Source organism: Lacerta agilis, chromosome 1 (assembly GCF_009819535.1).
Source record: "Lacerta agilis isolate rLacAgi1 chromosome 1, rLacAgi1.pri, whole genome shotgun sequence".
NCBI classification, from domain to species: Eukaryota; Metazoa; Chordata; class Lepidosauria; order Squamata; family Lacertidae; genus Lacerta; species Lacerta agilis.
The window spans coordinates 45,186,495-45,211,706 of record NC_046312.1 but is presented as its reverse complement, the minus strand read 5'-3'; the positions used below and the strand labels follow the sequence as shown (position 1 = coordinate 45,211,706).

The window sequence follows — 25,212 nt, the reverse complement described above, 5'->3', positions numbered from 1 at the left end:
TATTAATCCATTAATCCACAGCAACTTGGAAAACAGCTGCCGTGATTGCACAAATCATGGCAGTACTGTTTTTATTATTTAGAGTATATATATTTATAGGCCACCCTATAATAAAAGTTCTCAGGTTAGCTTACAATTTAAAAACAGTCGTATCATAAAATATGATGCAGAATGAAAGCAAATGCCAAATTAAATTCAAAAACAGAAAAAGTGGAGAGCAAACGTATGAGCTAAAATGGATTTTAAAAGCTACAGCACATTTTAACAGGCCTGAGAAAATTTTAAGAAGCCTTTTACCTGATTCTAGAAGAACTTACAGGTAGGTGCCAGGTGAGCCTCTCCAAGGGGGGTATTCAGTAAGTGGGATGTCACTGCTGAAAAGGTCTTCTGCTCCTCACCTGGCTGATGGCACCTGAGGTAGCCCTGTGCCCTTCTGAAGAGCTTGTGCTTGGCCTGCTGTCATGGTTGTCTGATTAAAGCCCTTAAACTAATTCAATCTACCAGATAAATTGATTAAATCTTGGAGCCCCTAGTCTGTGAGAAAATGACAAATTCGTTTTATTTTCTGAAAGTAACAAATCATGTGGTATAGGAAATGAGAACGAAAATTGTAATCCAATTTGGGATCCAAAGCAGCGCCTGCTGTGTCCCACTTATGCAAGAGGACATCTAGCTCCACAGTTGAAACAGCAGTGATTCTTCACCCTCTGAACCTTTTGCTGTTTGCGGTGTGGGTAAGCTCTCTGGAATTGACTCCCAGTGAGGGGCTGCCACTGTAAGAGCTTTGTGCAGATATGCCGGGCAAGTTAGCTGAATCCTGGCCAGTGAAAAGTAGCTTTTCTTCATCTTTTTAAAAAATCATTATTATTTTATCTTATATTTTTTCAGAATATTTAAATTTGATGTCATCTTAAGGTTTTATAATGTACAGGACTTAATCAACTTGATTGCTGCCCTCTCCTGCAGAATGCAGTGATGAAGCTGAGTATGTAGGGGATAATATTTTAGGTATCCGGGTCCCAGTCTTGAACTTAGCTCAGTAGCTTACTTGGCAGCACCATAACACTATTTAATACATTAGTTACATACATATATCACACACACACACACACACATTAAAAAGGCATCTGTTCTTGTTTTCCAGAGATCACAGCTCCCACCCTTTGGATTAAGCATTTGGTCATCAAAGATTCCAAACTGAACAGTTCTAGTATGAAAAATTCAGGTAATGCTTACTTATCTTCCTTCCCATGTTGCAGATGGAGGCTAATTCAATCCCGCCTATAGTTTTATTAATCAAACTGATGAGAGTTTCTTCCCCCTGGTATCTTTCCAAATATGTTTCCACTGTTAATAATTATCCTAGGTGATAGCTTTGTGGTCTGACTGTTTCGAAGTTCTTTTTACATGCAGTCAGAAAGGCATTTGGGGCACATGTGATGGGCAATTGACTGGGCTTAGCTAAAATAAGTATAGTCTGCACAGAATGAAGCCGTACTCCTCAATTTTCCTTCCATTATCTGACATGGTGATGTTTAATCTCTCAGAATGTTTACCTGCCTTGACTCCTCATTCTGGTTGTATAACCAGGAGAAACTCACAGTTCTAAAGGCTGAATTCAGAATGAAAAGCTGAAAAGTGGATATATTTTACAGGTTACCTTGGATAAGGAGCAATGGACTCTATTAAAAATATCGTTCTGATTACTATTTCATATACTTACTCTTCACCATAAGGTCTCAGGTTACAGCAATTTAAAAAAAGAATATTAAAATTAATTCAAAACCAATTAAAGGAAGGTTGTGTGTGTTTGTGTAATGCCAGGGAATGATCTGTGTCTTCAGCATGAGGTAGAAGCTACATAATAAAGGTACCAGATGCACCTCTGTGTGGAGGGAATTCTTCAGTTTAGGATCTGCCACCAAAACTGATGCTCTTTTCCTGGGGCTCCACCACCGGACTTCTGAGGGTAGTGGAATTACCAAGCAGACCCATGCTACCAGTCTGAGACCCTGAGAGGGTCTGCAGGCAAGGAGGCCACCGTTCGGATATTTGGGGCCTAAGTCTAATCACTAACTGGGGGCACCTTCCTTCTTCCGCTAGTCTGTTAACTGCCCTAGAGCACATTAGTTAATTGCTGGTGCTACTAATTCATTACGAGAGGAGTTTGAAGGCAATGCCTGAAAAGTTGGTGCTTTTCCTTGCAAACAGAGATGACAGCTTTTCAGAGAGGCATTGTGGGGTAGCCCCTTCACTGCAAGGTATGGGCTTTGCTCAGAACCCTTTGTACTACAACGTTTGTAAGTTTGGGGTAAAGAGCGATTCCAGCCATGCAGCCAACCTACACTGTCAACCTTTCAAGAAAACCACAGGATGATGTAATGAGTGGATACATGGAACTATAAACAGCTCTGGGAAAGCTAGCAGTAGCAGTCAAGTAAATACTTTGCAGCGACTAGTGGTCTGTACATGACGTTATTTGAAAGGAAGAATGAGTAATCTATTAAGGTTAGCAGCTGAAGACAGGTTTTGTATGTGTGTGTCTTTTTTTAAAGCCAGCCTTGGCACCCAGAAATCTGGGCACTTTTTATAGTTTAAAATAGAGACTCAATAGAGATTTTCTATTACAATGTGAGCAAAAATTCAAATAGTTCTATTGTTTAAAAATTACTTGATTCAATCAAGTAATGTAAGGAATGCAGTAAGTGGGACCTGAGTGATACTATTTTAGTTGGGAGGCAAGGAGATGGTGGCACTGATTGCAATGGGTTACAATGATGCAAACTGACCAGCAGTTGAAACCTGTTAGAAAGTTTCACATGCACTTCATAGGACATCTGTGAACTGGTTCAGTATAAATTTGGTTGACTATTATTATGAGATTTAGCAAGCATTTTTTAAAGTCCTAAGACCACTTTGTTTTAGTGTCAGTTTACATCTGAAGGTATTTTAAAATCTCAGTCAACTGAATTTGCTACTTGCTTATGTAACATGGTTTCTAGGGGCTGTATGGAAACAAAGGTGGCTGTTCCCATGTTATTCCATGGGGTGGCCATCTTTCCCCCCTGTACAGATCCTTGAAACTGTTCGATATGACCACATAGTGCTATTTCCCAGAACATTCCCAGCCTCATTTTGAAAGCAGATGGCATAATAATAATAATAATAATAATAATAATAATAATAATAATAATAATTTATTATTTATACCCCGCCCATTAAACATTAAAAGCTTCCCTAAACAGGGCTGCTTTCAGATGTCTTCTAATAGTCTGGTAGTTGTTTTTCTCTTTGACATCTGGTGGGAGGGCGTTCCACAGGGCGGGTGCCACTACTGAGAAGGCCCTCTGCCTGGTTCCCTGTAACTTGGCTTCTTGCAGCAAGGGAACCGCCAGAAGGCCCTTGGCACTGGACCTCAGTGTCCGGGCAGAACGATGGGGGTGGAGACGCTACTTCAGGTATACTGGACCGAGGAGGTTTAAGGAAGTTAAAGGAGACACAGAAGACACAAGAAAGTGGCTTTAAAACCCTTGAACCACCTTGTAGTATGGCAAATTTATTTTTTAAAAAACAACCTCACATGAAAGCTGCGCATGTGCAGAAAGTATAAATTAACTTAGTCAAATATTGATTTAAAATATGAAAATATTATAGCTTGTTAACATCAGTGTGTGCATGTGCATGTGTGTATAGGAATCACTAACATATTAGATTCCAATTATGAAAATGCTCATTTCTAGTTTCCGCATCATCACTTATTTTCTCCTGCCTGTTTTCCAATATTCCAAGTGTTTTGCAATAAATAAAGCATTATAAAATAAAATGCTGCTTAAACATACTGGGTTTGCAAGAATGATTTTGATTTGGTGAGGAGGAACGGATATTCTGTTACAAGGATACAGATTATTTGACCCAAAGAGATTAAAACAGGCTTCCTCAACCTCGGCCCTCCAGATGTTTTGAAACTACAATTCCCATAATCCCTGACTACTGGTGCTGCTAGCTAGGGATCATGGGAGTTGTAGGCCAAAAACATCTGGCGGGCCCGAGGTTGAGGAAGCCTAGATTAAAATATAGAAACTTAGTCTATAGGGCTCTGCATTCTAGCAAATGCAATAGTGTTAGAATACCAAGTGCACATTTCTGGAAGCCTGACAGATTTTGGAATGGTGGTTAGAATATTTATTGGCAGTGGTGGAAAAAAATATATTTGAACCATTTTACTTTATTTTATTTTAAATTAGAAGTGGGGTGGTCCATCCTTGGCGAACTTAAGCTTTAAGTTGGCTTGTTTGGAGGCAAGTACTGCTGAAGCAAGGCAAGGAGTGATGGAAGAGGCTAAGATCTTCCAGACAGCCAGCAAACAAAGTAATGAATAACATGCCACTGGGAACCAGTTAATCTAACCTTATGAAAAGGTGCAAAGTATACAACTGGGAAAAATAACACCGTATAATAATCAGCACGCAATCATAGGTGCTAAAACCATATGCAGCTAGACAAATAAATGAGGTTCGCTCCTGCTGCCCATGTGATAAATCACTTACAAAGAATTCAGTCTCTCCCCTACCTCCAAAGAAAGAAAACAAATTACTCCAAGCACAAAGTCATAACAGCAACCCCCACAGCTGCTGTAAAGTCACCTAGGGGCAGGAAGGGAGAAGGGGAGGGAAAGAGGCAAGGTGGTGGGCAGCAAGGTGTCATGAGACGTTAGAACGAAATCTCAAAGTGCTTGACTGGAAGCCCGTGGATTGGCCACTGGAGTTAGAATGAAAACAGAAAGGCACCAATAAACGCTGGTTAGCTTTCCTGAAAAAGAGGTGCTGGGTCTAGGCAGGTGGACTTTGCACTCTTTGTAGGTGAGACAAATGAATTGCCCCTGTTCTCCAAGACATTGGCCTTATTCCAGATGTTGTGGAGCTGAGCTCTGGAATGTAAAATAGGTTTGGGGGCTGAGCCCTGACTTATGCTAAGCTCTGTAATTTAGGTTAAAAATGGTGAACTAGCAAAGCAATAATAGATGTTTACTGTTTTTAAGCATTTACTTACTAATGTGTCACACGCAATACACCTCTTAGAAACTCTGGTAATTTAAGTGGTATATAAATAGCACAAATAAATGAAAAAAAAAATGAAATGAAATGGTGATTTTTTTAAAAAAATTGAGCCATAATGCAAGGTCTCAAAATAGATGTGAGCTGGTATTCTGGGGTAAAAGCATCTTACCCCCACCCCCACCCCCAAGTGTATCAAAAATAACTTCTTTGTGGGCAGTGATGAAAACAGGGAAAGGGAGAGGAAATATTTCAAATACATATTTCAGATTATTTAAGATGGTTTGGGGTTAAACTGGACACACACCTGGAGTTCAGAATAGTGAAGGGTGCCATCTGCGTTATTTGCAGGTGAGTTCTACTAAGTGCATTTTGGAGAGTTTTCCACTGTATCAGTTTGTTCTCCACCTTGACTCCTCCTAATGGTTTATGAACCAATACTGCACATTTGCCATATGGTTCTGTATGTACTTCTCTGCATTTCAAATAGGAGAACCACAGTGAAATTCACTAGCTGGTAAAGGCTAAAAGGTTATCTATCATGCTACTTCAGAGACCAAAAGCACTTGTAAACAAAATTAAGAAACAAAATTGTACTGTATTGTGTTTTACTGTGATTGTTCTTCTTGTGCTTTTTGTAGAGGTATAGAAAGCCCAAGACAAAGCATTTGGTCTTCTAGAGATTGTAGTTATGGGGGGGGGGGGGGAGCCTTCACTTATTTCTTTTTCGAAAGGGAAATACTCCAGTGATTGCTATCCGACCCTAGATGGTATGTCACGAGAAGTGCAGGTGTTCTTGTATAAAAGGAGTGGGGATAGAGAGGCGCTTATGCATCTGCTCCTCCCAATGTTTGCTCAGCTGGTGTTGTGCTCCTAAATGGAAAGGGGAGTTTTTGCCCTTTCCTTACCTGCTGTTTTCCATGATTTGCAGGCTTTTGTTTCGGGGTGGGGGGTGGTGGTAGTAGAGGGAGATGCCTCTTTCCCACACTGAAGACTTGTCAGTTACTGAATGTATTGCATGGCTTTTTGTTTCTTTGGTAGGGAAGGGGAAATTGTGTCATAAGGAACATAAAACCTCTGATCTCTGCTGAGTGTTTGATCTGGGGATACAAATCTCCATTTTCAATGTCCCAGCCATAGCATTTCGTACTCGAATGTGCTGTTGCCAGACAAACCATATTTGTGCCTTAAATCTGAACAGTGGTGCCACACAAGGTGATAACATTTTAATAATAATCTACCTGTTGAGATGGGCCACCTCACCCTCTCTAATGTTGACAGTAATATTTCTCAAGACCTCTGGGTATAGGGCGGTATATTATTCAATAAATAATAATAATAACAAAAATAATAATGAAACAAATCTGGGTTGGTTCCTGATAGGTTTGGAGGATTTAGCTGGCATTGTTAGTGATCCTGTTAAAAGCTTTGTTGGCTTTGGAATGGTGAAGGCCTCTGATGGTTGACTTGATTCTCCCAGATACCTTCGCCTGCTGTGGAGAACCTATTTAGTTCTAGGGAGGGATTAAACAGCCAATTTGGTTTCTTTTCATTTCTAATTTTTCCAATCTTAAATTCAGTTCCTCACATTTCTGCAGCAATTTGCATTTTTAAGTACCTCACGAAAATTCAAGATTTTAGTGCGAATTTCTTTGTATGCAATTATCCCTGATATACACATTTTTGCAAAATAGTTCCCCCTTATATAATGCAGTTTGTGTGTTCCTTTCACTAATATATGCACACTTTACCCTAGTATATGCAGTAATTCTGCTGCACTGATCTGTGAACTTCAGGAAATTCACTTGGAAGTAGGTTCAGAGTGAAATTGCAATGGCTTTTATTCTACAAACGAGAACTTAAAAGCTAAACCAGACACCACTTTTTTTAAAAATGGACTTGCTCTGAACCATGTCCTTCCATTGCTTGTTCCAGGCAAAACTGGACCATCTTTCTAATAGTTGGCTGCATCACTGGCTTCGTGCCATACACTGTCTGTCATGAAAGCATCCATGGAGAAATATGATTGTATTCTTCAGACGGTATGAGCCTAGGTGACTTGTGTAAATCCATGCCTACGAATGAAATTACACATTTCCCCAAAAGATCTTAACAGGAAAAAATGTCATTCACAAATAAGCCACACTTATTCATGCTCTACCCTGAGCTCTTATAAATTAGTTTGGAGTGTCAAAGGGATTAATCCAAAATATAGCTTAAATGTTTTGTGGGTCAGCAGCCCTGATTGAAAGGAGATTCCTAGCACTTGCCTCACTTCTCCCATTTCTTGTTGGAAGATGAAATCTAGAATTTTAATCTCCTCAAAGGACTCCCCTCCCTCTTTCCCTTCTTGCAGCAGCAGTAGTAGATTGGCAGCATTGCTGGCCTGCTTACCTGATGACAGCAAAAATTGGATAATGTGACAGTTATTCTTTTAAAAATGGCCACAGCTTTATTATCTTGGCCAAGTTGTCACTCAGCACCTCCTTTCCCTACCCATTCATTATGCTGAACATTGTTCTTTTCCCATAGCTCAGTCACTAATTTAACATAGAGAAGGATTTATTTTTGTTCTGTTTCTCCTCTTTTTGATGACATTGACTCACTTTCCTAAATAGGTGTTCATAACTCCTTAAAAAAAAAGAGAATACTGGTCTGGACCGTGGAAAGAATCAATCTATATATCTTTCCCCCCCCCCCTCAGTGTGGGGAAAACATCTTTTCTCCCAAGCCATTTAACCTGGAAATAAAATAAAATAAAATAAAATAAAATAAAATAAAATAAAATAAAATAAAATAAAATAAAATAAAATAAAATAAAATATGACCCTTTCAGTTGTTCTGGAACTACAGTGGTGCATCGCAAGTCGAAATTAATTCGTTCTGCGAGTGCTGCCGTCTAGCGAAAATTTCATCTTGCGAAGCAACAACGGGGGAAGCGCTGTTTGACGGGGAAAAAAACGTGAAAAATTTTCGTCTTGCGAGTCGCGCCCATAGGAAAATTCGTCTTGCGAGTCACCCTTTCGTTAGCGAATGCCTTTCGTCTAGCGAGTTTTTCGTCTAGCGAGGCATTCGTCTTGTGAGGTACTGTACATGTGAGCAGGGAGAAAAACACTCCTGAAAGCCAGGAACATGGAGGAAATGAAGGAGAAAGAGGAAGTAAGGAATTCTAACAGGGTGCAAAAATGGGGAGCTGTTAGGTAGCATAAAAAGAGGTTCCTAGGCTGCAGATTACCCAGCTGTGCAATAAATGTTTAAGGGTAAACTCGAGTAGGATTCACATGTGAAGCTAGAATAGAGAATCTAGCACAGAGAAGCTGTCAACATGTCCCCAACAGTCAATAGATTAAAAAAAAACAACCCATTGCAACCTTCCCAGTCTATCACAACCATCTCCACTTCTTTGCCAGCCACCTGCTCATCCAGAGTTTTGAGGACATGGCATGTCTTTAAGAACATTAGTCCAGCATCTTGTTCTCATAGTGGCCAACCAGATGCCTGTGGGAAACCCACAAGCAGGATATTAGCACAAGATCACGTTCCCCTCCTGTGAGCCAGGAACAGATGCTCCATATTTGAAGGAGTGTAGTCAAGATTGCTTTGCTACCTCATCTGATGTTGGTGTGAACTCTTAGACTCAACATTTTGCTTTGAATTCCTGCATTGCAGAACTTTGCAGAGTTAAGATGTAAATATGTCTGGAATGCCCTTCATTTCAGTGGAGCATTTTCCATTGCATAAAACAAATAAATGGAAAACTTGAGCAGACCATGAAGGGGATTATTTGGCTCCCTTTTCCCTGCATCTGAATAAATGAATGACCCACCTCACCTTGACAGGAAAGGTGTAAATTGCTGTCAGGCAGAGAGCTTGAGTAATTTGGCAGCTTGTGATGTAATTGATTTGTGAGGGTGCCCAGAGGCCTCTAACTGAATAACTCCTCTGTTTGTATACAGCACAGAAACAGTCACCTTAAAATAAAGAGTAAAGCCTGTCAGCAAAGCAAAGTTCCCTTAAATATCAGCTGAGGACTGAACTTTTCAGATTTTGTTCATTTTTTAAAATTACCCCCTTTCTCTACTCTAGTTTACAACCCTGATCAAGTTGCTCTCGTTATGCCAAGTTACACACACACACACACACACACACACAGAGAGAGAGAGAGAGAGAGAGAGAGAGAGTTGTTGTTTAAATGCATCATTTGCAGAGATTTTTCTGTGGCAACATTATTTTGTGTGTGTGTGGAGTGGTCCATCTAGGCCAGGGATAGCCAAATTGATGCCCTCTGGATGTTGCTGGACTAAACTCCCAACACCCTTGACAATTGGCCATGCTCACTGGAGCAGAGAGGAGTTCTAGTATAGTATCATTCACTGGCTATCAGTAATCTAGGCAGTGTTTTCAAAATCTATGGAGAAATCTATGCTACGCATCTCCCATGTTATCCCTGTGTCTTAGGCTGTGTATGTAGTAAACCTTTTGTTAAGGGTGGCTGGGTATCGTAACTCCGTGAGGGTTAAAGAAGGTATTTTGAAGGTGATTTAAAATTATAGCATGCTCATAGCCTTACAGAATAATTTTGCATGGGATTCTGGGTTGCATTCTTGGGAGCGCTTACAAAGCATCAGCCAGGACTGTCAAATTGTGATGTTGTAGTCTCTGGAAACTGACTGTGCCTTTGAACATGGTCAACACTCCTCCCCTACGGCTGTGTGTTCTACCAGCAAGAATGGTGAAAAAGCTTAAGGAAGGACCTCTTGATATGATTCCCAGGAACTGCACCATTCCATGGAACACAGGTTAAAAACTGCTGGATTGAAAGATGTACTAGCAACTGAAGATGTTGGTATCTTTTCTCCCTTAAGTATCAAGCACGGGGGGGGGGGGGAAACCCCACACAAACCTGATCACTGGCTAAAGATTATCTGGCAAAGTAATGTCTCGTAAAAACCTGAACCTCAGTGGTGACTTTTGTGACAGCATCTTAGGCCTCTGTCTGTAGGATCAGATTGCAAGTTCCTAAATTATCAAGGTGGGAACAGGAGGTGGGCTTCATCATATCCCCTGGATAGTGACCCTTCCTTTCTTTGCTTTTCCAGAGAAAGTTAACTCATGTGACCATGAGAGGCAAAGTGCTCTTGAAGAGGCCAGGCAGAACCCTCGCGAAGGGATTGTTATCCCTGAATGTGCCCCTGGAGGACTGTACAAGCCAGTGCAGTGTCACCAGTCCACAGGATATTGCTGGTGTGTTCTGGTAGACACAGGTCGTCCTCTGCCTGGTACTTCCACCCGGTAAGAATCATCGCCTTTTGAATTACATGTTAGAAAATAAAATAAACTGTGGCTTGGGGGTATAGGAGCCACCACTTTAGGGTTAAGGACCTACACTCAATATATACTTTTTCTCATCTGCAAGGCTGTTTTCTTGTTAGTGAATAGCATAGTTGAACCCAGAGGACAGAGGATTTATTGCCATTTCTCTTAGAGGAAAGCCATGGTCATGGCATATTAAATATCAAAGAAAGGCAAATTTGAAATTAAATAATATTTTATATGTCAGAAATGCTAGTTCATTTCCCTTCTGCACATTAAACTGGCTTAAACCCCAGACAGATGGAAAACTAAGACAAAGGTATTTTAATGTGATTCTGCATATTTTATTAGAGCTCCTCATTTTCTTTGCTGCTCCCTCCCTTGATATGTTAACCTGTCCTCACTTGCTTCTCTCTCCCACAGTCATTGCACTTGTTCCTTCAGGGCAACCTGTCCCCACCTATTCCTATAGAACCTTGGGAAACAGGCAAAGAAAACGGTGTGATAATGGGCTAGTGCAAAGTCTTTAGACACAAAAATATTAATTAAGTTACCAAAGCCAACAAAAAAGGCATGTGTGAGACAGGTCTATTTAGTTCTGGGTTCTGGTTTGCTCATGTTCCTGGGAGAGTTGGGGGATGGCTTTGGGGAGTCCCCACACGACAGTGTACCATGTCTGCTAAGTGATCTCCTTAGGCCCTTCGAACTTTCTACACTGGTCCTGGGAGTGGGTTGGGAGGTGAAGATGAACAGTGTTAAGCCCAAAGGAGAATTCTGTTCTTGCAACAACCAGTTTCATTATTTTGCTCTTTCTACCCCCCTCCAATACTCCTGTGTCCAGTTTCTCTGATCCATTCCCTTCCACTAGCTCCAGGTATATACAGTGGGTAAATAAATGCCATGGGGCAAAATGTTCCCACCTGCCTCTTGCGCTGCTCCTGCTCCAGCTAACACTTGTTCATGGTGTGGGGCAAAGAGTGGGAGAACTCCTGAAGGCCATACCTTAAGGACATATTCTTTTTATATCTCTTTGGTCTCTAGATACGAGACCCCCGTGTGTGAAAGTGATGCCAGATCGAAGAGCCCGGAAACGGATGACCCTTTCAAAGACAGAGAACTTCCAGGTCAGAGTGGAGAAGAATTCTGTTTGTTCTACTCCCACCTCACTTGCTTATGGCAGCATTAAAAGCTAAGATAAATAAGATATGAGAATTATAAAATCACAGATTTGTAGTGTTGGAAAGGACCCAAAGGCTCATCTGGTTCAGCCCCCTGCAGTGCAGGATTCACAGCTAAAAAATCCCAGACAGATAACCTAAGAGAGAACCTCTGCTTAAAAACCTGCAATGAAGGAGAGTCCACCACCTTCCAAGGTGGTCCGTTCCACTGTCAAACAGCTATTATTGTCAGAAAGTTCTTCCTAATGTTTAGTCAGATGGCTCAGAGTGCTCTAGGGACAGTTAGCAAGAGTCGAGCTTTGTCTTGGGTTTATATCTGTGCTCATACGTTTATTAAATATTGCTACACTCCCTGAAGATAATCGTAGGAAATTCCATCACCATATGTTTATTTGTATGCCACTGTCTCCCAAAGTGGCTTGCAATATATCAAATGAGCAATAATTATAATAGTTCAAAAGGCATTTTAGAAACAATTTGAAACAGCCATAATGATATAAGACAAAAAAAAACAACAACCCACCCCCCAAAATAAGGGAAGAAATTCCCCCTCCATGTAAAGTCTAAAATAAATGTATGCTTTGAATGTGGGAAGTAATCCTACTCCGCCCCTGTTGCCTCCTGGCTTTCCACTTACTTCACATCATTTCTGTTGGGCTCCATGTTCATCAGAGTAATTCTTCTACAATGTTGTTGTTTAGCCCTTTAGTCGTGTCCGACTCTTTGTGACCCCATGGACCAGAGCACGCCAAGCACTCCTGTCTTCCACTGCTCCCCGCAGTTTGGTCAGACTCGTGTTGGTAGCTTCGAGAACACTGTCCAACCATCTCGTCCTCTGTCGTCCCCTTCTCCTTGTGCCCTCCATCTTTCCCAACATCAGGGTCTTTTCCAGGTAGTCTTCTCTTCTCATGAGGTGGCCAAAGTATTGGAGCCTCAGCTTCAGGACCTGTCCTTCCAGTGAACACTCAGGGCTGATTTCCTTAAGAATGGATAGGTTTGATCTTCTTGCAGTCCATGGGACTCTCAAGAGTCTCCTCCAGCACCATAATTCAAAAGCATGGTCCAGCTTTCACTTCCATACATCACTACTGGGAAAACCATAGCTTTAACTATACGGACCTTTGTTGGCTAGGTGATGTCTCTGCTTTTTAAGATGCTGTCTAGGTTTGTCATTGCTTTTCTTCCAAGAAGCAGGTGTCTTTTAATTTCGTGACTGCTATCACCATCTGCAGTGATCATGGATCCCAAGAAAGTAAAATCTCTCACTGTCTCCATTTCTTTCCCTTCTATTTGCCAGGAGGTGATGGGACCAGCCATGACGTTAGTTTTTTTTTATGTTGAGCTTCAGACCATATTTTGCGCTCTCCTCTTTCACCCTCATTAAAAGGTTCTTTAATTCCTCCTCACTTTCTGCCATCAAGGTTGTGTCATCAGCATATTTGAGGTTGTTGGTATTTCTTCCAGCAATCTTAATTCTGGCTTGGGATTCATCCAGTCCAGCCTTTCACATGATGAATTCTGCATATAAGTTAAATAAGCAGGGAGACAACATACAGCCTTGTCGTACTCCTTTCCCAATTTTGAACCAATCAGTTGTTCCATATTCAGTTCTACAAACTTTGGTACAAAAATGGTGGAAGCCAGAAGAGTGTGGCTGGCTGGTTACTCAAACATGCTCTTCCGCACATGTGTAGCTACTAGTTTTTCATACTAGTTTACTGATGATTTATGAGCTGCTGGAGGTAATTTTAATTATTTTTAAATATTGTAGCATCTGGTAATATTTATTTTTAAATCTGAACCTTGCATTTTAATCCTTTATGGATTTCCATGTCACCAGAAACTGGATTTGTGTAGATCCAGTTGTACTATTTTAAATGAATGTAAACAAACATCCACACTATGATTTAAAACATCTATGTGAACTGAAATCCACATTAACCTCTGATATTGCTATCTTGGTGACTATGTGTGCTTGAGTTCCTGTGTCCTCATCGCCTCCTTTACCTTTTCCCTTTGCTGCATTTCCTATGTGTCGGGAGAACTTTGCTCATTTACACTGATTTCTATGCAGAACTTGCTGTATGCATTTGTTCAACCATTCTTCCGCCTTTGCCTTGTTGACTTTGGAAGCAGAACCACAGAATGCATATATGACAGAAAACTAAAATGTGGGTCACATTTGGAGTAGGGTGGGCAGGTGTGATTTAGGTTGCCTGCAGAAATGCAGGACGCAGCAGTCATTAGAACTGCACCCAAACAAAAATTTACAGCTCCATACAGCATAGACATGGCCTTGGGAAGAAGAAGAATCTGTTCTGACTACCATTTGTTCAAAGGAAGCTTCTATTCCCTTTGCAGGCTGCCCAGAAGGGAAGAAAGTAGAATTTATTACAAGTTTACTGGATGCTCTCACCACAGACATGGTACAGGCCATTAACTCAGCAGCACCTGCTGGAGGCGGAAGGTGAGTTTGGAAGGCATTCAAGTTGAACTGAAACAAAAGAACCAAAGATGTATCTGGTCTTAAAGGAGACTATTTCATTTGAGTAATACACTAGGGAAATTCAAGCTCTGGACTCGGTCATAAGTAGGGATGGGGAGGAATTTGATTCAGTTTGCATTTGAAGGTGTATGTACCCAATTTGTCATTTTTGAAACAATATGCAAACCGAGAAACAGCTGTTCTTTGAAATTCACCCTTCTCCGAATTTTGCAATGAATATTCATCTATGAATCAGTCTGCCTAAGTCTTGTGCGTTTCCCATTGGTTTCATAACAGTGCAGATTATCATATTTTAGAAAGTAAAAGTGCAGTGGGCAAAGTAATATGACCTTCAGTTTCTGAAGCAGATAACTAACCAGACTCTATCTCTGCATACAGGAGACAATGTGCTTAAGACAAAGCTTCTGAAGTTGTGATCAATATGAGCTTTTTTTTTTTTTAGCCCTTCAGCAAGTATTTTAGGGATTGCTAGGCTTCCATCACACATTCCCAGTTACTTACATGGTTTACATTACAGTCATACATACCTTGGATCCCAAACGCCCTGGAACTTGGATGTTTTGGCTCCCGAACGCCGCGAACCTGGAAGTGATTGTCCCGGTTTGTGAACGTTCTTTTGGAACCCGAACGCCCAACAGGGCTTCCACAGCTTCTGATTGGCTGCAAGAGCTTTCTGCAGCCAATCAGAAGCCACAATTTGGTTTTCGAATGTTTTGGATCGAATGGACTTCCGGAGCGGATTCCTTTTGACTTCAAAGGTACGATGGTATCTTGATTTGTTTCTGTGGGAACTGGGTGGCATGGTCAGATGGAAGGTATCAGTCAAGTCGCAGCTTTACAGCTTTTATTTGCTATTTCATTTTACTCGTATGCCAGCCTTTGGGGGAGAGCATGAGGTGACAAACTGGGGCAGATTGTAAGGTGGTGATTTTAAACCTTGCTCACGACTATAGAGAGGTGGGTGTTTGAGATGGGTGCTTGTTTGGATTCAGTTTGATGGACACAAATGTGCTGCAAATGAATGACACAACTATTTTGAGAAGCAGTAATGCGCTGCTTTTCATGGCTGAGAAGAACCAATGTGCTGGTTGTGTCGTCGTCCTCATTTCCTAAGGAGCATAATATAGTGCCCTGATGTTAAACTCAGATAAATCTGGCAGGAGACAGAATAGTATGTGGTGTTCATTAGTGGGCTTTGTTTCTGAGTGAGGTCAGTGGTTCCACTGTTCTCTGTCACTCGAATTCCTCACTTTCTATCGTGGACAACTGTTTTCATCTTGATAGCAGGGCCAGAAACTGCCAGCCCACAGAGGGCCTTAGCAAATGTTTTCAATTTTCTACAGATGTTCACTCAGCAATTTGCTGTCCTTTTGAAACCCTGTGAGGCAATTTGTACCTGCAATACCATACCACATGTTTTCAGACAAATTTATTCTGCAGATGCCTTTACATATGTCCAACTTTGCTACTACTACTACTACTATTTTATTTAATTACTGCACGGGGAGAATTCTGATTGTGGAAAGGTGACAGTACAAGATTTCCACTGCATTATAGAATGTTCAAAGTGCTTCACATTGATTATCTCAGAGGTTCAGGCTATACCAGATTAATTCAAGCATTTCAACTAAAAAAAAAAGGAGCACAACATCACATGGTATCTAAAAAGCACATTCAAGCATGCAACTAAATTCACTTACCTTTTAAATGGCTCAGGACCGCAATACCTCAAGGGGCCGACTCTCTGCACATGAACCAGCCCAGACCCTGCAGTCACTATCTGAGGCCCTTCTTCGTGTGCGTTCTCCACTAGAGATCCTGAGGGTGGCAACATGAGAGTGAGCCTTTACAGCGGTGGCTTTCCACATGTGGGATGCTCCTCCCAGGGAGACTCGCCTGGCACCTTCATTGCATATCCTTAGGCACCAGGCAAAAACCTTCCTCTTCTCTCAGGCCTTTGCTTTGTACATGTTGTGGTTGGACTCCATTTAAAGAGGAAGAACTGCTGATGCCTTGTCTAGTTGACCCTTAGCTTAATAACCATTGTAAGCCTATTGATGGATTAACGGGCGTTAGCTCTGTCTTGCAGTGCACCTTTGTTGGTGAATAAAATGTGGCTCACCGTTAGATCCACTATAAGACCTTGTGGTGGAAATATTAGTCCATAACATGGGTGTGTGCTTGTGTGCATCTATACGTGTTTGTGGTGTTACCACAGCAAAAGGGAGAAGCAGCTTTATGTTTGCCAACCCCCCTTTCCCTTAAAAAGCTGACCTAGCTAAACATGTATCTGTTAGTCAGGTTAACCTGGCTGTGTGGCGGAGGAGAGAGGTGATGTCATTTCCTCCTGCATCTACATCTTACATGCTTTCTGCAAACTTTCTGTGTGCAGCATTAACAGAACTGCTGGCTTTGTTCTGATGTGGTCAAGCAAAGTAGGCTCTTGAGGCTTTCTACGCTATTCCTTATTTTGTTGTAAGTCTTAGGTTTTGTTTGGTGTGTGGTGGAGCAGAAGGCAAACTATCTTTTTGAACAAATTTACTGCCCCTTTTCTGCAAGACTTGCAGTTTGGAAGATCTTTCATGTGGTTCAAGTTTAGTGAGAGATGGTGGCATGCAGGGAAGCAGTAACCTACGAAGTGGCTAACTGTCTTCTCTTACAGGTTTTTTCTTTTCTTTTCCTGATGGTTTTGGCTAAGAGTGAGGCAACACACACTTTAAACGATAGATCTAAGCATCGCTAAGCCAGGTTTATGTTGTGGATCTGCTTCACCACCAAGAGTTGAATTACAAAGAAAAATTTAAATAAGCAATATTCATTGTTTATTACATTAATTTTCTGTTTGAATATCCCCATGTGACTCCTTAACTCACTATTTAAATTTCCCCACGTGTAGATGGCCTATTAGATATTATAAATAAGCCCTTCCAGCTGATAGAAGAGACTGCTAGAAGTCCCTGTAACGATTTCTAAAAAAATAAAAAGCACAGCTTTCCCTAATAACCAGGTATTTGCTATTGCTAGACTTAAGCAAACGAAACAGGACTCCATCAGAACATTTGTCAAGAGTCTGCTCTGCCTTAGAGAGAGAGAGAGTATTTAAAAATTAGGGGTTGCGTTTCCTGTGAGCCTTCCTTCTCCTTTTGTTTCCAGGTTCTCTGAGCCTGATCCCAGCCACACGTTGGAAGAGCGGGTGGTCCATTGGTATTTCAGCCAGCTGGACAACAATAACAGCAATGACATCAACAAGAGGGAGATGAAGCCCTTCAAGCGCTATGTCAAGAAGAAAGCCAAGCCCAAGAAATGTACACGGCGCTTCATTGACTACTGTGACCTCAACAAGGATAAGTCCATCTCACTGCAAGAACTGAAAGGTTGCCTGGGCGTTGGGAAAGAAGGAGGTGGGTAACACTTTTGTCACACCTAAAGGACATGGGTGGGGAAGCTCAGGCTTGGCAGGGTGGTAATGTGTCTGACCATCGAGATTTTCTCCAGCCAAACCCTCTCTCCCCAGATCACACCTCTCTCCAGCCCTACTTTGAGTGCTTTTGCCTGGCAGGAATGTTTGCCTGGTTGCCCACTTTTACCTCTTGCCTCAGCTGTCGCTGGCATGTGGCCCCCATAAGGTTGCGCAGAAGGGAATGTGGCCCTCAGGCTGTCAAAGGTTCCTCACCCCTACGGTACTGCTTGAACAAATCAGTCCACTTTAGGAAGCAGCCTAAAGATTAGCACCCTCTGGTGGCCATTGCCGAAGATGTCGGTTTGCAAAAAGAAACATGAAATAATGTTTCTGAGCTTCAAAGGTGCCCAGATCTGTTCAGTTTATATTTCCATGGACACTAAAAGTACCTTTTATAATCAGGAGAAGGCACTTTTGCTCCTAGCAAATTTATACCTGAAATCACTTGCATCTTTAGCAAGAGGTGGTTATCTTGAAACCGGCTTTCTCAAGTTTTTTGAACAAATCATCATTCTATAGGATGACACTTATTGGTGGTCTGAAACATGGCATGTGCCAGATTTATTTTTCTTAAGTCTACTTCATCACTGAACAAAATACTTGAAAATACAGGCTACTCTGACTCAACCAAAATACCTTTGCACTTTCTGCTTTACTTCCTTGTGGGCCTTCAGTTGTCATCACTGGTAGATCAGCCTTGCTACTTTCTTAAATCTGCAGTGTTTATTATACATGGAAAAATTCACTGGACAAAGGATTTATATTTTGCAGGGAGCGTTGGAAGTTTCCCCCATGGAAAAAGACAAGGTGTTAACCCTTTCAGTAAGTACTTCTGTAATTCCTTCCCCTTCCCCCTGATCCGAGTCAGTCTTGATCAGCTTTGTGTTTTGGGGTTGTCCCCACCCCCAATCCTGCCTAAACCTACTACTATCCATTGCCTGGCCAACTATAATGGAAAGGAGCTAGTCCTGTGGATATTATTACCGATTAACCAGGCAGGAGGATGCTTCCATATGACAAGCTGAATTAATCACTGGGATAGCTCTTGTCAATATTTGTTTATTTATTGAACTTCATTTAAAACACTTGGATGTTACCTTTTCACATCTCTAGGTATCTCAAGGGGAAATAAAATTAAGACAACAATGAAATTCAATAAATGTGCCTAAGACAGTATATATTCATATGCGCGGGAGAGAGATTGCTCCTGGAGAAGCAAAACACAAAATAACCCACCTAGCCCAATGTCGCCCAGAATAAAAATGATTGGCAAACTTTCTGAAAGAAGGCACTCATTCGGAGACTGGCTCTCACCCTTTGACTGCAACTACTGCCGAGTGGAGTAGTCCTTGAGATACATGGGTCCCAGGCTGAATGGTTGAAAGGTAACCACCAGCACTTGGAAGTTAGTCTAGAAGCAAATTATCAGCCGCCGCCACTGCTGCTGCAAATTCCAACATATCCCCATCTCCGGATGACAGGAGAGAAGCAGCATAGTTTTGGATTAGCTGCAGCTTCTGAGTTGGTTTTAAGGGCAAACCCAGGTAAAGTCCTTTACACTACTCAGCGCTTAGCCACACTTCCGTTTGTCCCATGTTTTATAGGCATGGGGTCCGAGAAGTGTTGCAGGTTTTCCTGGGGGAAAGCAGTGGGACAAAAGAAAAACCTCTTGGAACTGTGCCTAGAAATCGCAGAACAAGAGGAAGTGTGGGTGAGAGCCCTCAGTCCTCCTGGCTGCATGTAGTGACGTTTCTGATGTCTGAAAAAATGGGCAAAGCTTTTGCAACAGGTGTAGCCAGTAAAATGTGCTCCTTACTGATGAGTTTGGTGTATACTGGTGGTTGTTACCAAATTGGTATGTGCAATAGCAGAGATACCCCCACCCCAGCAATTCATCTGTTTAAATCTGCATTAAACCCCCAGATGTGCAGAAGGGAGGGAGGGAGGAAGAGAAGCCCTAGTTTTTTGTAGCCTTACTGCGTATTGCATTCCCAGGTATTATTAGTTTGTTTGACAGGGAAAATCTGTTAATTACTAAAAATTTAACTGGAGATTTTCACATTTTGTTTCTTCTCTCCCTCAAACTAAAAATTTAACTGGGGATTTTCACATTTTGTTTCTTCTCTCCCTCAAACTGTTGCTGTTTCCCACTCCATCTCTCCCCAACTTTAGTCGGACGTCTTGTCTAAGAGCTGATGGAAAAGCATGAACCAGGTGGAAGGAAGGACAGACAGGACACATCGCCATTTGAAAACACTCAGGTGGAACTGGCAACATCCAACGTAGCAGAAGTGGCCACCACAACATTTGCACTTTTGGAAAATAAAATAAAATAAAGAGGGGTGGAAGTTGGTCTACTTATTATGCCATTTTATATAGTACTTTAGAGAAGAAGAAAGAATAAACAAAGAAAAAAGAAAGATAAAGAAAGAAAACTGAACAGCTACTGATGATTTAAATGTTACGGATTTGCTTGGACTTGAAGAATGATGTTTAATATACTGTATATAAATGTAAATTGTACAGTTGTCTTGTGCTGGCCTTAGTGTGACTATTTGGTTTCTGCCTATGACCTTTTTTTTTTTTGAGGCTGGTTTAGATTAAAGGGGTACAAGAGGACTCTGGAATCCAGGGATGCATTGGTTTCTACAACCAATCAAAATTCAACTTCTTTCTTGCACAAGCATCATCATGATTCAAATAAGTCAACAGTGTTGGTGGCTCACACTTTACTTGAACACTGTGTGTGCGTGCACACATACCCATCCATATACAAACACAAATGCAGAAAATGGGACTAGTCAGCACTAGTCCTACTCAGAGTAGTTTCTCCCTCTGGAGCATCTGAGGACTAATTTTGTATAGCTCAGCTATGATCTCTCAGCCAGCCAGTGCTCAAGGCCAAAACCGCCTTAGCTACAGCAGTACGACAATTTCATGTGCTTTCAGGGTTTGTTCCGATATTTTCTGTTATGGGGGTTTAAAGCTAATTTCTGCATTGGCATGAGAACAGCTTTCCCTACCCCATGCTAAATCTTATTCCTGCTGGACTAGCTGCAACCAACCTCCTGATTTTGTTTGGGTCTTGGATGAATGTTGACAAAAGCACATGTCTCCCACACTTTTGCAGAAGAAAGTGGCGTGGGGAAGTAAAAGGCTCTCCTGTCAAAATAAAATGGAGCAGAAGGAGGCAAAGCTGTTCTTAAAAGATAGCATGTGTGTGCTAGCAGTATTTGTGCTGTCCTTGTTCATGTATGCTTGCTTGTTGAGAAATGAGGGATCTGAGTGCTATAGGTTTGCCTCCACCTTTTCTGTTGGAAGTTGTTCTGCAAACTTGATTGCCTTGGGTTCCTTTCCTTGCACTGTGATTTGTGAATCCATATAAATGCTCCTCAAGAGCAGTGTGGCAATGCATCTCCGTGTTTTAGCAGTGGGCTGTTGCAAGCTGAAATACTCAAAGATCATTGAAAAGCTGCTGCTTTTCAAGCAAGTCACAATGGTGGATTTACAGGACAGTGCCTCCCCCCCCCCCCTTTAAAAATATTTTTGCTTCAGTTAAGGTATAGATAGTTGAGTCTCAGTTACCATAGAGGATGCTCGAGCTGAGGAATATCATGCTGTCTGACCCCACCCCCACCCCCCATTTTTTTCTGAACTGCCTTGCTCATGCATTTCATGCATGGCCACTGTCCTTTGAAACTCTCTGAAGAACATGCAGCCACACCTTTATTGTACAGCCACAGGAAGGGGTCGAGTCATAAGCTCATCTTAAGCTGATGCAAGCTGATGTAAGGACTGCTTTATTTAATGGATTTTTTTTTATAAAAAAAAATGTTTATTTTGATTGGATTTGGTAGTAGAGCAATCAATAGTCTGTAGTAACAGTTTACACTCTGAAATAAACCCCAGTAGAAAACCCCAGGGGTCATGTTGTACTGCTGAGAAGTAGCCCTGCACCGTCTTTCTCAGATAGTTCCATCACGGTGTCCTAGGTTCTGTTTTGGCAACCCTCAGTATGTCACTTGACAGGAACCTATGAAGCTTGTTGGTCCTGGCCCCTTAAATGTTCCGCAGAAGCAAAGCAAGGTTGTAAAAATAGTAACACGATTCTTTGCATTCTGAATCTTAGTGGACTTCTCTGTGGGTAAAAGATTTAAACTGGCCAGAAAAGTTTAGATGCTTCTCTTTGAAAAGCTGTGCCAAATTGTTTCGCAAGTATATTTTAATGTGAATCTTTGTCTTATGGAACAGCAGCACCCACTGCTGGCTTCTCTTGCATGTCACATACAATGTATGTGCCCTCCCCCTCTCCAAGCTCCTCTCTGAATATTCCCCTCTTCTTTTGTACACTGATCATATTGTGTATGTGTATTGTGTTACTTGGTGTCATTATACAGTGTAAAAAAAGTCTTATGTGGCCCACCTGTCCCTGTTGTAGGAATGAAGAACAACTTGTAAAGAACTTTCTGTAAGCGTTCTTTCTTTTCACATGCTGCTGCCTCCTCCCCTCACCCAACAGCAATGGCACAGATACTGCTGTAAATTCTTCTGTGACTCACTAGCTCACCTTGTCAAAATGGCCATTGCTTGTTCATCTAGAGAGGCAGCTTTCAGCCCACCCCAGCAATGTAACATTTAAGTTTTATTTCTCACATAGGGCTTACATCATCTGATCCATGGTCTCTCTAGCTGAGCATCTTGTCCACAAGGGCCAAATAACCTCTTGTTGGAAACTTTAACAGCAGCACATGGTCCTTAGTTGTTCTTTCCTTGTCTGCCCTTTTGAAGTGTTACAGATACACTAATCTTGGGGATGTTTGCCCTGAGCATAAGGACGTAATAATAGTCTTGCAGAATTAGACCAAGGCTCATCTAGCCTAGACTTCTGTTGCCACTGTCTAGCTAGATGCTTCTGGTTGTACTCATGAGCCTGTGCATAAGGGGGTGATGGCCTCCCTTTTTTGGTTGTCTTGGCCATCTATTAATAAACTATGGATATTTCTGTTTATCAGTGCCTGGACATTTTTGTCTTAAGACTGTAAATTCACCTTCTTTCCATGTCTGGCTACATTCAACAGAAGAACAGCACTTTAAAAGAGCATTGCAAACCATCGCATAGAATTGTAGAGTTGGAAGGGACCCCAATGGTCATCTAGTCCAACCCCCTGCAATGCAGGAATCTCAGCCAAAGCATCCATGACAGATGACCAGCAAACCTCTGCTTAAAAACCTCCAAGGAAGGACAGTCCACAACCTCCTGAGGGAATCCGTTCTACTGTCAAATCAAAAGTGTTGCTTTTGGATGGTAGTGGACAAGGCTAGCAATTTTGGGAGTTTTCAAATTTCATACCCTTTCTACTCTTTATTTTTCCTAGCTGGTAAATTGCCGCTGGATAGTTTTTGTTTGTTTTTCATCCCAGTCCATGGCAGGTCAACAGCGTTGATATTTTGATCCTTATTGCTTCTCACCACCCTTCTGATGACTCCATTCTGATGACTCTTTCATGTATCGTTTTGCCTGGAAAAATGTGAACACCCACAAGCACTATCATGTTTGAAAACTGAGTCAGACAGTTGTAGGCATAATATGTGTGGGAGACCCATAGTCTTCTAAGCCACTCATGAGGCCTGATTAAGGCAAACTGGTTTGGCGACATCAAAACCATTGCTTCACACAGCATGCTGTTCCTGGGCTTGTTCGCCCCATGGATTGGACAATGGCTCCCAGTGTGGACCCCTTTGGGCTGTTGGTCTTCATTGATTCTGCATTTCTGATTAAGCAATGGTCGGGGCTAATTAAAATGTGCATAATGACACAGTTGCGAACTCGACTGTTGTAGAGCAAGGCTGGTGAGACTTCAGACTTGTGGGGTGCGCTTTTGTGGGATGTGCATCTCCAAGATGCATCAACCAAAGTTGGGGGCAAAAGACATATACAGAAGCCTTATTTGGGCATTATTTATTCCCCTGTACATCAACACGGAAGCAGAGAGTATGGCTGTGCTGCATAAGGCCACCCCTGACATCATGCACTCCTTCATCAACATGTGAGCTGCAAAGGTCTTTAGGGAGGACACCTTCATGTGTACATGTGAAGATGTCCTGGGATCTCCTTGTTCCTGTGCTTTACATGGGAACAAACAATGCTCAAACAGGGCTTTCAGACTCATGGGCTCAGATTTATTTATGTGTACCAGAATACAGATACACTCAGTCCTTACACACAAACCCATTTCTGGTTCAACCCAGTGCCCCCTATGCTTTCTTCAGCAATATAATTTTTTTTTTTGGGGGGGGTAGAAAATCACTATGTTGCTTTAAAGCAACCTACTTCAAATCACCAAGAGATCTATCAGTAAATCCCAGTCTGCCTTCTGCAACCACAGCCAGTTCTAGAAAATCAAAAGTTGAATGGAGAGAGATTTGTTCCAAGTTTCACACAAGCTGTTGGGTTTTTTTTCTTGCACAAGGGACTAATATCTGTCCAAAATGCCACAGCCCTGCTCGGCACCCCTCATTTCAATACACCACAGTTCCAATCGAGTCCACACGACAGCTGGCAGAACTGTGCAGTTTTGTTATTTTTATTTTAGTGGTTTGATGTAGCATCTCTAGGTTGCAAAGGCATTAGGCTATGTAGGTGTCACGTGAATGTGGAAAACTAGACATTTTTAAAAAATGGGGTCTGTGTAATTTCTAATACAGTAAAAGTACCGGTATATGCCTCTTTCCATTAGCAAACCTGTACACATGGAAAAGCAAATAGCATTTAGAATAAGCACCATATTTTTCTGCGTATAACATGCCACCGTGTATAAGACTACCCCTATTTTTTGGGACTCCAGATTGAAGAAATGGTGGAGATTGCACAGAGCTGTTGAACTTTTTTTGGGGGGGAGGGTGTTGCCAGCACCCAACAAAAGCTCACACAATTGCCACAGCCACAAATCTCCTGCACAGACACCGGCTGCCCACCTCTGCACTGTGCGTGTATAAGACAACCTCATATTTTTTTGCTTTTATTTATATTAAATAAAAATCGTTTCATACACAGAAAAATATGGTATATTTTTATAGGAGAGATGCAGATGCACTTGATTGCCTTTAGGTGCCACTGTTTGCTCTATTGCTTTGTTTAACAAGGTAGTGAATTTTATACCTACAGTCCATTAGGTATTGCCTTTCCATTATAGAATGTTTTGAGTAATAGTAACAGTAAAATGCAATTTTTCATCAACAAGTGAAATTAATGCATTATAAACTAAGATGGGGAACTCAATCTGACCAGAGGGCTGGATCGAGAGGTGGCGAAGCTGCCTCAGGCCATTTTGTGAGGCCACCTGCCTGTTAATCAGCTGCAGCTGCTAAGGTGGAATCAGAAGCAAGCTCTCTTAACTGTGCTGCTGGTTCTTGCTTTGCAGCCAAAAGCAGCAGGGGAAAAAATGCCAAATTCAAAAGGTCTCAACATTTGGCTGCAAAGCATGATACTACCTTGAGCTGTTTCATGCCTGTGTTGTATGACAAGCTACATAGGACTTTCAGAGTCTGATTGCCTTCTTCCTGAGAGCCAGTGTGGTGTAGTGGTTAAGAGTGGTGGACTTGTAATCTGGTGAACTGGGTTCGATTCCCTGCTCCTCCACATGCAGCTGCTGGGTGACCTTGGGCTAGTCACACTTCTCTGAAGTCTCTCAGCCCCACTCA

At 41.8% G+C, this 25,212-nt stretch overlaps 1 protein-coding gene across 2 annotated transcripts in view; it reads left to right on the top strand.

Moving 5' to 3' along the window:
- Positions 1 to 20,039, top strand: part of SMOC1 (SPARC related modular calcium binding 1) — a 60,314-nt gene extending 40,275 nt beyond the window's left edge. For both annotated transcript variants that reach the window (XM_033146807.1, XM_033146797.1), the window contains exons 7-13: positions 1,145 to 1,225; positions 10,154 to 10,346; positions 11,409 to 11,491; positions 13,907 to 14,012; positions 17,205 to 17,452; positions 18,283 to 18,333; positions 19,684 to 20,039. In XM_033146807.1, coding sequence (XP_033002698.1) covers positions 1,145 to 1,225; positions 10,154 to 10,346; positions 11,409 to 11,491; positions 13,907 to 14,012; positions 17,205 to 17,452; positions 18,283 to 18,333; positions 19,684 to 19,700 — 779 coding nt within the window. In that variant the 3' untranslated portion in view covers positions 19,701 to 20,039. The remainder of the gene's footprint in view (positions 1 to 1,144; positions 1,226 to 10,153; positions 10,347 to 11,408; positions 11,492 to 13,906; positions 14,013 to 17,204; positions 17,453 to 18,282; positions 18,334 to 19,683) is intronic.
- Positions 20,040 to 25,212: the final 5,173 nt, after the last annotated feature.